Source organism: Culex quinquefasciatus, chromosome 3 (genome assembly GCF_015732765.1).
Source record: "Culex quinquefasciatus strain JHB chromosome 3, VPISU_Cqui_1.0_pri_paternal, whole genome shotgun sequence".
Classification (NCBI taxonomy): Eukaryota; Metazoa; Arthropoda; class Insecta; order Diptera; family Culicidae; genus Culex; species Culex quinquefasciatus.
In genome coordinates, this window is record NC_051863.1 from 85,952,358 (window position 1) to 85,965,936 (window position 13,579).

The 13,579-nt window shown below is 41.1% G+C and overlaps 1 protein-coding gene across 3 annotated transcripts; it reads right to left on the reverse strand.

Annotated features, from left to right (window-relative positions):
* Window positions 1-263: 263 nt before the first annotated feature.
* Window positions 264-2,966, reverse strand: LOC6046218 (3-phosphoinositide-dependent protein kinase 1). 3 transcript variants are annotated; one of them, XM_038260281.1, is made up of 6 exons: window positions 2,799-2,964; window positions 2,426-2,655; window positions 2,115-2,288; window positions 864-1,862; window positions 523-801; window positions 264-462 (listed from the first exon to the last, which is right to left on the reverse strand). In XM_038260281.1, the coding sequence occupies exons 3-5, from the start codon at window positions 2,248-2,250 to the stop codon at window positions 692-694; spliced, it is 1,245 nt and encodes a 414-aa protein (XP_038116209.1). In that variant the 5' UTR covers window positions 2,251-2,288; window positions 2,426-2,655; window positions 2,799-2,964; the 3' UTR covers window positions 264-462; window positions 523-691. The 3 variants fall into 3 exon arrangements, with proteins under 3 accessions (XP_038116209.1, XP_038116210.1, XP_001863432.2); XM_038260282.1 differs by lacking the exon at window positions 2,426-2,655 and having other exon boundaries at window positions 868-1,862; window positions 2,799-2,966; XM_001863397.2 differs by lacking the exon at window positions 2,426-2,655 and having other exon boundaries at window positions 2,799-2,963.
* Between the last annotated feature and the right edge of the window lie 10,613 nt (window positions 2,967-13,579).

The window sequence follows — 13,579 nt, forward strand, 5'->3', positions numbered from 1 at the left end:
CGAAATAGCAAATTAGAATATTTACAACAATACACACTCTCACAAATTTGGCGCCTTCCACAAACTTTCATGAAATTTTCTCCTCTACAACTTTGCCGAAGACACCAAAGCCCTACAACGTCATCCAACAAAGTTGACACTCTGGAAGGTCGTCACCCTGTATGTCAATAACTTCAAAAGATAGCCCTTATCAAGTACAACAACTCTTCCGAAGACACCATTTGGCTAGGACGTCAAATAAAGGAGTTATCAATTTATTCCACTTAAATTTGCCATTCCGAACACTGTGGCACTGCTGCTAAAATAAAACTCTTTAGATTCAGCTTTTATTTTATATTGCCTTAATTAAATAATTATTTTTACAATCTATTTGCTATATAAATTATTGTAAGTAACTTCTATTGCTTGTCTCCATTTGAGCGCATATCCTTCTGGATCTTCCAAATAGTATGTTCTTAGAGGCTACAAAGAAGATTAGATTTTAGTATTTTCTTTATTTCCGTTTTGCCATCGTTTACTCACCGTGTGAATATGGAACGTTTTAAAATTTTTTATTTCAACTTTAAGGTCTTTGCTCCAGGGAATTTCTCCTTTCTTGACCATTTGAACAGGATCAATGTAGATAAGGTGCGGCCCCGTAGTAAAAGCAACATACGCCGTCTAGGTAAATACAACGCTCCCTTTCGTTTGTTTACAAATCCTCGCTTGATAATGAGTTCGTCGTTAGTAAATGGATGCCAAATGTCGGATTTTGCTTCTCTATTCTGGAAAGCTTTTCCTCTTTGCTCATATTCGAATAATCTGAAAGCAGTTATGAGTTCAATTTTATTTGTTAGTCATTTAAATACAGTTATGTTATTTACCAACAATTTCACTAGTCGACACGACATTTTCCGTTTTAACATCTGATGATAAACCCATCATAGCAGCGAAGCTTTCGACGTTCAATCCAGGTTTCACATTATCGGGAAATTTGAAAGGTTCGTCCGTGGGTGATATTTCATCGATAGAAGTTCCTTTCATATTTTCATTGGGAACTGGTGGATCGCCGGTCCTCATTGCTGAAAATTCGATTCCTCTGTGGAAATCATGATTCCGAATGCTGGCATAAGGCGAGTTATCATCAGCACCAATTCTTTTTCTTGGATCCAATAAAAGCAGCTTACTGACGAGATCTTTTGCTTGGTAATCAAAATCGCTTGTAAATGATAGTTCTAGTTTGGTAATTTTTTGAAAAATTAAATAATCATTGGGACCACGGAATGGCGGAAAACCCGTCAACATTTGATAGATTATGCATCCATATGACCACAAATCCGAACACTTTGAGGAGCGTCTTCCTTTTAAAATTTCTGGTGAAACGTACTGAGCGGTTCCTACAAAACTTCCGCGTTTACGTTTTGAATGCTTCATGTGGGCTTTAAGTTCATCTGAATCAGACTCAGTATCATCTTTGTCGGAATATTCGTCACTGCTCTCACATTTCGGTTCTACGTCATCTAAACGTGATGATCCAAAATCAGCTATTAAAATGTGGTGGTTCTCATCCAGCAGTATATTCTCCGGCTTCAAATCCCTGTGTATTATGTTGTTTGTATGCATGTGTTCTATCGCTAGAAGAATCTCAGCTGAGTAAAATCTGGCGCAGTCTACATCGAATGTTCTGCTTTTTTCTAGCAACTTAAGTAGAGTGCCTTTCCTTGCATAAGTCATTACAAAGTAAAGGTTCCGTGGATCTTGAAAAGTACAGTATAAATTAAGAAAACCAGAAATGCCACTCAATCTATTGAGAGCTTCACGTTCACGTTTTACATAGTCTTGCTTTTTTTCGCGTACGATTTGTTGCTTTTCGCATACTTTTACTATAATCAGAACAATACATGAAGTGGTTAGTACATGTATTTACAACATCAACCAGTTGCATAAATGCCGAATATAAGAATCATAACTTGCATTTAACGCTTTAATGATTTGTTACTATAATTTTTCCAAATCATCCTAGTTATCTGCGTGCTAAGTATTTCAATTGAAAATTATGAAATATTAGAAATTAATTATCAAACAAAACACTTATGCAACTGCTTGTGTTTTAACGTTTGGACTCAGGCACATACTTGCGCACTCCTTGGAAGTATGAATATCTTTCGCCAAATATACGACGCTGAAGCTGCCTTCACCAATCACTTTCCCAAATATAAAGTCACGATCGCTTCTTTTGGCGCGATTGTTGGTAACTGGCTCAGAACTCATTGTTGCTTTAATGTTAAACTATTAATTACGGAATTTATCTGAAAAGAAAGAACAGGGTTTCAGATTACAATTCTATAGTTTTTATTTATTAAATAGGTCCTATAAACATGTAACACAATAGCTTAAAACTCCTAGAGTTGCCAATTAAAGTTTGTTCGCATTCATCTTTACTTACTTATCGTAGTTCAATGTGATTGTGAATAAATTTAGTTTGCATTCGTCATTCCACTCAAAGCGTTTGATCATAACTACTGGTGGCTTTTTCTTGCATATCTTTCGCCAAATTTGGTAAAGCCATGTAACATACAAATCTTTTCACAACGGAATGATACCATTCTTAATTGTATGCCCAACATTGTTTTTAAATCATAATACTTTATAACTTGATGTATTACCTTGCCTTTTCTATCGGAAATTACGAAAAAAAGTACCAAATATAAGTAACCTGAATCATTTTATTTATGTTCAAGGAATAAACTTTTCTCATAATATCAAGATTTTTCATTAAACTCGAAATCCCTAAGAGTTTCAAAGAAAAAATGTCTTACCAACTTGGATAACAAGATATATTTCAATTGCTCATATTCGATTGTAAGCCTTGTCACCTTTAATATTTTTTTATTTATGGCGGATGGCCACTGAATATGAAAAATTTTGAACAATTTTTAATATTTGACAAGCAGCAGCAAATTAGATGCAGAGCGCTTACACTGTAAACCTGAAACTGCTAGAACTATCCGTGTGTTTGATTATTTGGGGTGCACGCAAAACGGACATTAGGTATAAATTCCTAATTTTTAGTTTTTTTTGAACTTATGTTATAGCTTGTCAAATTATACCTAAAAATTAGTATTTTTTTTCTTCCTAAAATTTAGGATTTTTTTAGAACACTGAAGTACTTCTTAAAAATTCCTAAATTTTAGTATTTTTTTTTTGTTCAAGAATTGTGATTCACGTTTTGACAAGTCGAAACAAAATAATTTCGTGGCTGTAAGTTGGTGCTCCGCAGTGCTGCTGAAAACTTTGGAACTTTGGCAAGGTAAGTTTTGTGCAGTAAGAAAAGTGGTTCTGCGGTTCTGCAAGGAGAACGGAACCCGGAACATTCTTATTAAAGGAAGTGTGGCTTGCGTGCTGGTGGAAGAGGAGGACGGAACCTTAAACTCCCGGCGAGATTAAACAAACCGCCTCTTCCCTCTCGTGCTCTGGAGGACGGATGTTTGCGGAAGAGCTGGAAAGGGGAAGTATAAACGGACCCCAACCATGGGGAATGTGCGACCGTGGCGATTGGGCGAATAAAAAATTGTATCGAGTTTGAGTTTGACGAACCAATTTTTATCTTTTTGTGATTAGGTTGGACGTTGCGGGTGTGTATATGTATGCGTTTGTGAAAGTGTTCGCGCGTGTGTGTGTGTGTGTGTGTGTGTGTGTGTGTGTGTGTGTGTGTGTGTGTGTATGTGTGTGTGTGTGTGTATATATATTAAAATATTGAAATATTGAAATATTAAAATATTAAAATATTAAAATATTAAAATATTTGTGGTACCTGAGTACGGCCCTGACACCAATGTCAGTGGGAGTGATTGAGTACAGCCCTGAGCGAAGAGCGGTAAGCTGTCATGTGAGGTTGAGGACAGGGTTTAGGGAAGTAAACATCAACAGAGTCAATCTGATCTGGAGTAGCGTGGAGAGTGTTGATTAGAACACCACAATGGCGACGAGGAAAAATTGATTCTGAGTGATTTGTGATTTTTTTGTTTAAAGGAAAAAGTAGAGAAAAATGTGGAAAAAGTGACCAAACATGGTTTTTCGTTGGGTGAAGGGGCAAGGCTCCGTTGTCCTCCGCCTATACCCAAGGCTTGGAATCCGGATTGAAAAGTTAAGTGTGATAAAAGAACGGTTCCAAGCAGAAGAAAAGCCGAAGACGGGTGAAGGGAAGCCCGAAATGGATACAGCTGCATTCTCAGTGGTTTTTGACGATTCCTTGGACTGTTGTGAGTGTTGTAAGTGGTAATTCGTTGCCCTTGGTACGGGTAGTTTGCGTAATTATTCCAAATGAAAAGAGCGTCTGGAAAATGGAGATCTATGGGATCTTTTTGATGAGAATTCGTAGATGACACGGAATTAGTTTGCTCTTCTTGTAAACAAATACAGGGAAAGAAGAAGTTTTCCGTTTGCATGATACGAAAATCATAATGTTTGAACGGAGTCCCGTAAACACTTCAAGGGTGATTGGAACTTGGTGGTCACGAAAGATTCAAAAACCACAGAAGGACTGAAGGATCAGTCTCAAAGGAGACTTTAAAAAGTGTCTCAAGGAAGACAAGGATCAGTCTCAAAGGAGACTTTAAAAAAGTGTCTTAAGGAAGGCAAGGATCAGTCTCAAAAGAGACTTTAAAAAAGTGTCTCAAAGAAGACAAGGATCAGTCTCAAAGGAGACTTTAAAAAAGTGTCTCAAAGAAGACAAGGATCAGTCTCAAAGGAGACTTTAAAAAAGTGTCTCAAGGAAGACAAGGATCAGTCTCAAAGGAGACTTTAAAAAAGTGTCTCAAGGAAGACAAGGATCAGTCTCAAAGGAGACTTTAAAAAGTGTCTCAAGGAAGACAAGGATCAGTCTCAAAGGAGACTTTAAAAAAGTGTCTCAAGGAAGAGAAGGAACCAGTCTCAAAGAAGATTTTAAAAAAAGAGTTTCAATGGAGACAAAGAATCAGTCTCAAAGGAGACTTTAGAAAATAATCTAAATGGAGACAATCTACAAGTCTCAAAGGAGACTTGTCTCAATTGAATTTTAGAAAAGATTCACCAGGGAGCAAGGTTGAAAAAAATCTTTTCTAGCGAATAAGATTGCCTGAAGAAAGGCGCTCTGAGTATGCTTTGATCTCGTTTTTCAAAAAAAAAAAAAAAAAACAATCTAAAACAAAATAGTAATGGGAAGTTCTTAAATCCACGTTATTTAGACGATTAGATTGAGAACATCAGAGGGTTGATTTCTCAAAACACATAAAGTAAAGAAAAATAGTCTGAAGACAAAGTTGAGGGAAACAGACTGCTGCACAAAAAAAAAAAAGATTTCTGAAAATACTAGGAATGTTGGCACGTAGTTAGAGGCCAGAAATACATAATAGGGTCCTCAAACCTTGAGTATTTTTTTGTGTTCAACGGTAAAAAAAGACACTTGAAAACCATTTTTGATCGCTTTGTTTGATCTTAGTGAAAAAAGGGGAATTGATAAGACAACATTTTACCATGGATAGACTATGGTCCTCTTGGAGCAAGCTGTCAAGAGGGGCCGCGATGTTATGTTTTCAAAAATGTTTTGGGGATCCATTTTGAACCTTTGGTGGACGTACAAAGTACTGGTAAAAGTAGGCTTTGTCGTTGTGAACAGTAGTATCAACAATAGGGCTTAATTATAGGATCCAAAATTCGTTAAAAGAATAATCAAACACTAAAACAAATTGAATAAATTGCAAATTCAAATATCGAATGTTCGATTCCCGTACAGGCATGATAGAGTTTTTGTTAAACTGGTATGCGGAAGGTTCGAAAACTATAATGATTCCCTCAGTGTCGACTGCGGTTTTGAAAAACTACTGTTTGATTCAAATCATGTTTAAAGTGAAATTACTATCTTAAATAAAACAGTTTCAAGACCATTTGATGATAAAAACGACAACTGTATAGATTGTCAAGGTCAAACAGACTGGTAAATCGATGCTGAGAACTACTTTTTGAGCTTTTCCACACTGCATAATTTTGCTGGTGCTAAAAAAAAACAAAAACAGGGAAAATTCTCAGAGTAATAAAAAAAAATCTAGTAGACAGCATTGAAGGGCAATTAGACCAAACGTAATCAAAATTTGAAATAATTAGAAAAGCATTCGGTCGAACTAAGGGAAGTTAAATTAGAGCAGTTCGGTAGAGTGTGATCCTTCACTGTTAGATTTTTTTTTTATTTTTTTTTTTTTTATTCTTTGTCCTCTATCTTAACCTATACCCTAACTGGCTCAATCGGCCTTGCCATCACGGAGCCGTGCGTCTATTTATAGATCCGAGATCTATTGTTCTTCGTCTTGATGGATGTTGATGATCTCATGGGGGTCTTGTTGGAAGAGTCTTCCTTCCTTCCTTTCTTCACGCGTTGCGGTGTGGTTGGTTGGTCATCTTCCCGTCCATTCCCCACTCACCCACCGCTAGTTGTTGTAGTGGGGGGAGCGGCATGTGTGTGTGTGTGTGTGGTAATTAATTACCGTGTATCTAGTGCTCCCAGAGGGAGCAGGGGGTTCAAGTTGCCACCGAAAAATCGGTGGCGAGGAGACCGGGCGGGATTCGATCCCTGATCGTCTGCTTGAAAGGCAGATCGCTTAACCATTCGGCTAAGTACCCGGACTCACTCACTCACACGCAAAACGGACATTAGGTATAAATTCCTAATTTTTAGGTATAATCGTACCCGAGATCGTACCTGACTCACGAGGTCACGAGGTCACTTAAAATATATTCTATATATGACATATGTTGATCCGTATGCGCATCCATATTTACGTCCATGTCGTCCATGTAAGATTTCATTATACGTTTTATATCAGTGTTGTAACTGTCATCGCAGAAGCGCGCACTTTTCGAGCTGTTTTGTTTACCAACAAGTTGCATATCCAAATTAAAGAAAAAGGTCAGTTTTTGCCTTCCTCACGTTACTGAGGAAAGGCTATAAAATCACTCGAAAAATGAACTTCTCAATTAGACCTCCTAGACCCACCTTCATGTATACCTATCGACTCAGAATCAAATTCTGAGCAAATGTCTGTGTGTGTGGTGGGATGTTGATAATAAAATTGTCACTCGATTATCTCGACATTGGCTGAACCGATTTTGTCCGTTTTGGCGTCATTCGATCCGTCTTGAGGTCCCATAAGTCGCTATTAAAAATTATGCAGTTTAGTTAAGTACTCCAAAAGTTATGCTAAAAAACGATTTTAGCAAAAGTCCGGAAGATTGTAAAAAGGTGGTTTTTGTAAGAAAACCCATCATGCTATACATTTTCAGAATGGTATTTAAAAGACCTTTCCAACGCGTCCAAGACATTGAAGATCTGACAAATCTATCAAAAGTTATAAGCACTTAAGTGTTATTTATACGCTTTTTGGAGGCCGGATCTCAGATATGTTGATGAAAATGTTGTCCGGATTTCTAATGCGACCTATCGTTGGATAGGTATTCAAAAGAGCTTTCCAATGCGTCCAAAACAATGAAGATCTGACAAACATATCAAAAGTTATAAGCACTTAAGTGTTATTTACGCACTTTTTCGAGGCCGGATCTCAGATATTTTGATGAAAATGCTGTCCGGATCTCTCATGCGATCTATCGTAGGATGGGTATTCAAAAGACCTTTCTAACGCGTCCAAAACATTGAAGATCTGACAACCCTATCAAAAGTTATAAGCACTTAAGTGTTATTTACGCACTTTTTGCATTTTGGATAGCACCCTTTAAATGTGAGGAAGGCGCTAACCACCTAAGGGTGGATTAAGTAACGTTTTTGTGCGTCGATTCAAAGTGTCGTGCCAAGTCGAGCGCCTGAAATTTGTCTATTTGAAAATCGATTACGAAGAGGTTTTGATTCGATCGTCACCGAAACGCAGCAAATGTTAATGGTTGTCATCGTTATCTGTGCTGAAACGGCCGGAAGGTTGTGATTGCGCTTTCTGGTGTCGAGTTGGTGTAGCTGTCCCGGATCAATATGCTTGGGATTTGGGAGATTGTTTCTTCCTGGGCCGAGGTGCAACAACATCGCCAAGATCGGTGGAATGCGGGCGGCTGGAGGCCGCTGAACGACGGCGCATAATGGCCGGAATAGATCCGGAAGCCGCGGTGCGTGTGCAGTTGAGGAGGTTGCGTTGCAGGTGCAGATATGGAGAAGAAGAAAAGTGTGATTGAAGAAGTGTGAAAAAAAGGCCGAAGACCAACATGGATCAAAAAGGAAGAGATTGAGAATAAGAAGAAAAAGATTGAGCGAAGAAGAAGTTATGTACATTTGTGGGCAATAAACATGTGACGTTGTTGGACAACCTTTGCGTTTATTAATTAGAAAAGAGTCTCATTGAGTTCAAAAAGTTTTTGGCCATGTCCATTCCTACGGGATTAAGCTGTTACTATCAGAACCCGATTCACCTGACTCCGTTCCGCACGAAACGTTGTAACATGCATCTCAAACGATTTTCCGAATGCGGTACGGTGCGGATCAGTCCAGTAATCTCCCATAAACCTACGTCGCTCGTCTGGTTCGGCTTTCAGTCCCATTTCGCAAACTGATTTTGGTAGCTCTTCGATGTCCTCATCGGTGAAATCCCCCAGCCAGTTCATTGCAGATAGCATCCGTCTGTTCAGTCTGATATCGGGAGAAACCAGCCCGATCACTGTTTTAAGTCGCACCTGTTGAAGTTTTAGTAAATAAATATTTAAAAATAATTTAACGTTTTAATTTACGAAGTACCGTGATTCGTCGTCTGGTCCAGCAAAATCCACTGCCTAGGCGATCCGGAGTCATTCAGAGCCTTGCCCGTTGATTTCATTGGCTGGTCCAAAAGCTACCCAGCTCTGACCGCTGGTTCCTTGATACCCTCGCTGGTTTTGCAACTCGTCAGCCTTACAAAAACGATCCGGATGTCATCCAGAGCACTGGCTGCTGGTTTCGTTGGATGCTCCGGAACTCATCGGCTGGTCCGGTTCAGGCCGCTGTATCAACGATCCGGAAGTTGCCCAGAGATTTGGCCGCAACGCTGTTTCCGCAACTCGTCTTCTGGTCGAGCTCCAGCCACTGTCCATAAGGCGCCCAGCTCAGACCGCTGGCACAGCGATCCGGAAGTTTTCCCGAGTTTCTGGTTCAACTCGTCGGCCAAAAGATCTGGATGTTGTCCAAAGTCCTGGCTACTGATTTCGTGCAATAATCCGGAAGGTACCTGGAATTAGCCTGCTAGTTCCGCAACTCGTCGACTGGTCCAATTCAGCCCGCTGCCTCGACGATCCGGAAGTTGTCCAGATACTTGTCCGCAGGTTTATTTGGGTGGTTGGAAGCTGTCTTGCTCTGAGCGCTGGTCACTTTATACGCCTGCTATCAGTCTGAAACTCACACGCTAGTTAACGGGTTTTTTTTTTCGAGAAAAATTGTCGTTTCTAGTTGTTTCGTTGAAAATATCTAAAAAGCAAGCCTCAACTTAAAACGCTTGAAACACAAGTTGGCGATTTTAAGCTTTGAAGGCATTTGTGCAAAGGTGACAAAACGCGCTCGAAATGTTTGTGGAGAAACGTCACTTTAACAACACTGAAATAAATCTCACATTGACTTTTGCTGATCCGTACATCCACGCGTGCATCCATATTTACCGAGATATTTACCAATATTTACGATATATACGAAATGCGCTCCATATGCGCTACGTATGAAAGAGTGCCCAACCCCGTGTCAAGAACCCTTACATTCTCCACTCGTACCAACATTACGAAAAAAAAGTGTGCCATGGCATGACAGCCGCATTTTTTTTCTAATGTTGGTGCTACTGCGCGATTTTGACATTTCGGACGTTCAATATTCGAACGCCATCTTCGCTTTAAAACCTGGATAGGTCAAGGTTCACGCTTGCAACTTCTTCCAGAAACGGTTCGGCCATCGCGAGACGCTCCACACAATCTCGAATCTGCAAGCCCATCGTCGCTCACCTTTGCCGGTCCAAACAAGACGATTCGTGAAGGAGCGAACCCCCGAAGAATTGGATACTGCAGCGAATACTCTTCAACGCAGGATCACGGCAGCCTACCAGGCAAGCTGCCCTAAGAAGGTGAGGGAAATCTGTCGGGACGTACCGTGGTGGAGCGAAAGCCTGAGCAGTCTCCGCAAGGAGGCTAGAAGGCTTTTCAACAGAGCTAAGCTCACTTCCGAATGGGATGCCTACAAATCAGCCCTAACGAAGTATAACGCGGAGTTGAGGAGAGCCAAAAAAACTAGCCTGGCTAATTTCTGTGAGGACATAAGCTCGATCCCAGTTAACTCAATCCGAATTCTAAAACGGAATCTAATTAGAATCGTATACAAATTCAGTTTCAAACGCAACAACCGGTTCCGTGTTCGAACCGGTTGTTGCGTTTGAAACGGAATTTGTATACGATTCTAATTAGATTCCGTTTCAGAATTCGGATTGATTTGACTGGGATGTCTGAAGCAACCCGACTCCAAAGGCGTTGTCAAAAGACCATTCCAACGGTCTAGGACAGGTGAGAGACGAGCAAGACACTCTCACTGTCACAAACAAGGAAACACTGCAAGTACTCATGAGTACGCACTTTCCAGAATCAACTGAAAGAGAGGAGGATGCAGCTAGTACCCGGACTGCAGATGGCGTATGGTGTCAACCATCAAGAGAGTCAGTCCACCTAGCCCGTCGAATGTTCAACCAGTCTTCAATCAGATGGGCCCTCGGCACATTTGAACCACTGAAGGCTGCAGGACCCGACGGCATCCTTCCAATCTTTCTCCAAAAAGCAGCCGACACCATAATGGCTGAGTTGATCAACTTACTTCGAGCCAGCTTCACCCTGGGCTACATCTCTCGAAGCTGGCGTAAAGTTAAGGTGATCTTCATACCTAAGGCCGGCAGAAGTGACCCCACGATGCCAAAAGCCTTTAGACCCATAAGTCTGACAGTGACGCTGCTCAAGCTTATGGAGAAAATCACGGATAACCACATCCGGGCGGAGTTCTTGAAGGACTTCCCTTTGCATAAACACCAATATGCATACCAAGCGGGCAAATCGACCGAAACTGCCCTACACACGCTAGTGTCACGTATCGAGAACGCACTGAAATATAAAGAATCTGCACTTTGTGCTTTTCTTGATATTCAGGGTGCCTTCGATAACACTTCGTACACAGCCATCAATGAAGCGCTCCGGTCGAGGAACGTCGATGGAACAACTGCGAGCTGGATTCATGCTATGCTTACGAGCAGAGAGATTTCAGCATCGCTAGGAGACACATCTATCACAATAACAGCAGCCAAAGGCTGTCCGCAAGGGGAGTACTCTCTCCTTTGCTTTGGCTGCTGGTGGTAGATAGTCTTCTAAGAAAACTTACACTACTCGGCTACGAAGTCATTGGATATGCTGACGACGTAGTCTTAATCATCCGGGGGAAGTACGACGGAACGTTATCGGACCGTCTACAGTCAGCTCTAAACTACACCATGTCGTGGTGTGAGCAGGAAGGGCTGACAATAAACCCCAACAAAACCGTGATAATCCCGTTTACTAATAGGAGGAAACACGACCTTAGGCCGCCTACCTTGAAAGGAACCCAAATGACCTTCAGTTTGAGGTCAAATATTTAGGAGTAATCCTTGACAAAAAGCTGAACTGGAATGCACATCTGGACTATGCGGTAAAGAAGGCAACTACTGCTATCTGGGCGTGCAACAAAATGCTCGGCAAAACCTGGGGCCTTAAACCGAAACTTGCATTCTGGTCTTACACCACCATCGCTCGACCTAGGGTAACCTATGCGTCGACCGTTTGGTGGCCGAAGACTGAACAGAAGACATGTCAGTCGAAGCTGACCAAGCTCCAAACACCTGGCATGTCTCTCTGTAACGAGTGCAATGAAAACAACCCCTACCGCGGCCATGGAAGCCATGCTATGCATTCTGCCTTTACATTTACATGTGAAGCAGGAGGCAGCGCTTGGCGCTCTACGACTACAACGGTGTAACAACTGGGTGAAAGGAGATGGAACGGGTCACTCGCGGATCGTGAAGGCTTTTGACATTTCCCCTTGCAACTTCAGTCTCGGACTGCATGGAGGTGAGGCCCAACATGGACATTCCATATGAGGTGATTGAAACAAATCGCCAAATGTGGAGTAATGGAGGACCTACACTTCCAGAAGGAACTATTCGTTTCTTTACGGATGGTTCAAAAATGGGCACTTCTACTGGAGCTGGAGTCTTCGGTCCTCGAACCAGGGAAACCATATCTATGGGAAAGTGGCCTACCGTTTTTCAAGCAGAAGTGTATGCCATACACAACTGTGCGAGGACGTGTATTATGAGAAATTATAGACACGCAAAAATCGGTATTTTCTCGGATAGCCAAGCTGCACTATTGGCATTAAAATCCTCTAAATGCGAATCCAAACTTGTTTGGGAGTGCGTCGCTTCCCTAAGGGAACTTGCTTCTCGGCATAACAGAGTGATGCTGTTTTGGGTCCCAGGGCACTGCGGCATTGAAGGCAACGAAATGGCTGATGAACTTGCCAGACAAGGCTCATCAAACATCTTCGTGGGTCCCGAGCCGTTCCTTGGAATCTCAAAATGTGCCGTGAAGCAAGAAATAACTAATTGGGGACAATTGCAAATCGCTTCAATCTGGGGCGAGATGCGAGGATTGAGACAAGCTAAAACTTTTATCACTCCAAGTCCTTCAATTGCCAGGAAACTTCTTGGCTTAAACCGTAGGGAACTACGAATACTCGCAGGGCTTCTAACAGGACATTGTCCTGCCAGATATCACCTGCACAAAATCGGCAGGTGGCCTAACAACCTCTGTCGTTTTTGTTTAACTGAGCTGGAAAGCTCGGCACATTTACTCTGCTTCTGCGGAGCACTTGTGTCTCGAAGGCTGCGGTTCCTTGGATCGCACCTTCTTACGCCGTACGATGTATGGCACCACACCCATCCCAAGAAGGTCATACAGTTCATCGACTGTATTGCGCCGGATTGGGATAAACCATGTCTGCAAAATAACCCCTCGTCTTCCGATCCAATGGATACGAGTAATCTGTAGTATGGACAGTAACCAGGGTACATCACAAAAGATAGCCTTCTCAGGTGGTCGCAGTGAACTTAACCCAATGCCCATTGGGCAACAAAAATCGTCGCTCTACAATACGACCAGCTATCATGATATATTGTTTTTTGTAAATCATCAGAAATAAACTTTCAAACATTAGTCAAACCGATACAGTCATAATTTCAAGAGAGAGAAAATCCTATTCATAAGATTGCCATATAAAAACAAAAACCTGCTAGCTTCACAAAATTTTTTTTATGAACGTAACACATATAAATTCATAAGGTTTGCTTATGGAAAAATGATCCATTCAGTACTCCTATGAAATTTATATGGTTTTTGTATGGAAAATTTTTATATGGTACACACAAAGAAAAATTACTCTAAATTTAAAAAGATCGTTCGTTGGATTAAAAGTTCGCGTTGGTGAATATTCGTAGAAAGTTCAAACTTTTCAATTTAAAAGTTGGAAAGTTTTTGATACTACCATGCA

What these genes read in the sequence shown, in the direction of transcription:
- LOC6046218 (XM_038260281.1), bottom strand. Translation starts at nt 2,250, where the DNA reads ATGAGTTCTGAGCCAGTTACCAACAATCGCGCCAAAAGAAGCGATCGT. An exon ending in TACTTCCAAGGAGTGCGCAA is followed by an intron (nt 1,863 to 2,114) that starts GTATGTGCCTGA and finishes TTCTGATTATAG; the next exon opens with TAAAAGTATGCGAAAAGCAA. An exon ending in GTCGACTAGTGAAATTGTTG is followed by an intron (nt 802 to 863) that starts GTAAATAACATA and finishes AACTGCTTTCAG; the next exon opens with ATTATTCGAATATGAGCAAA.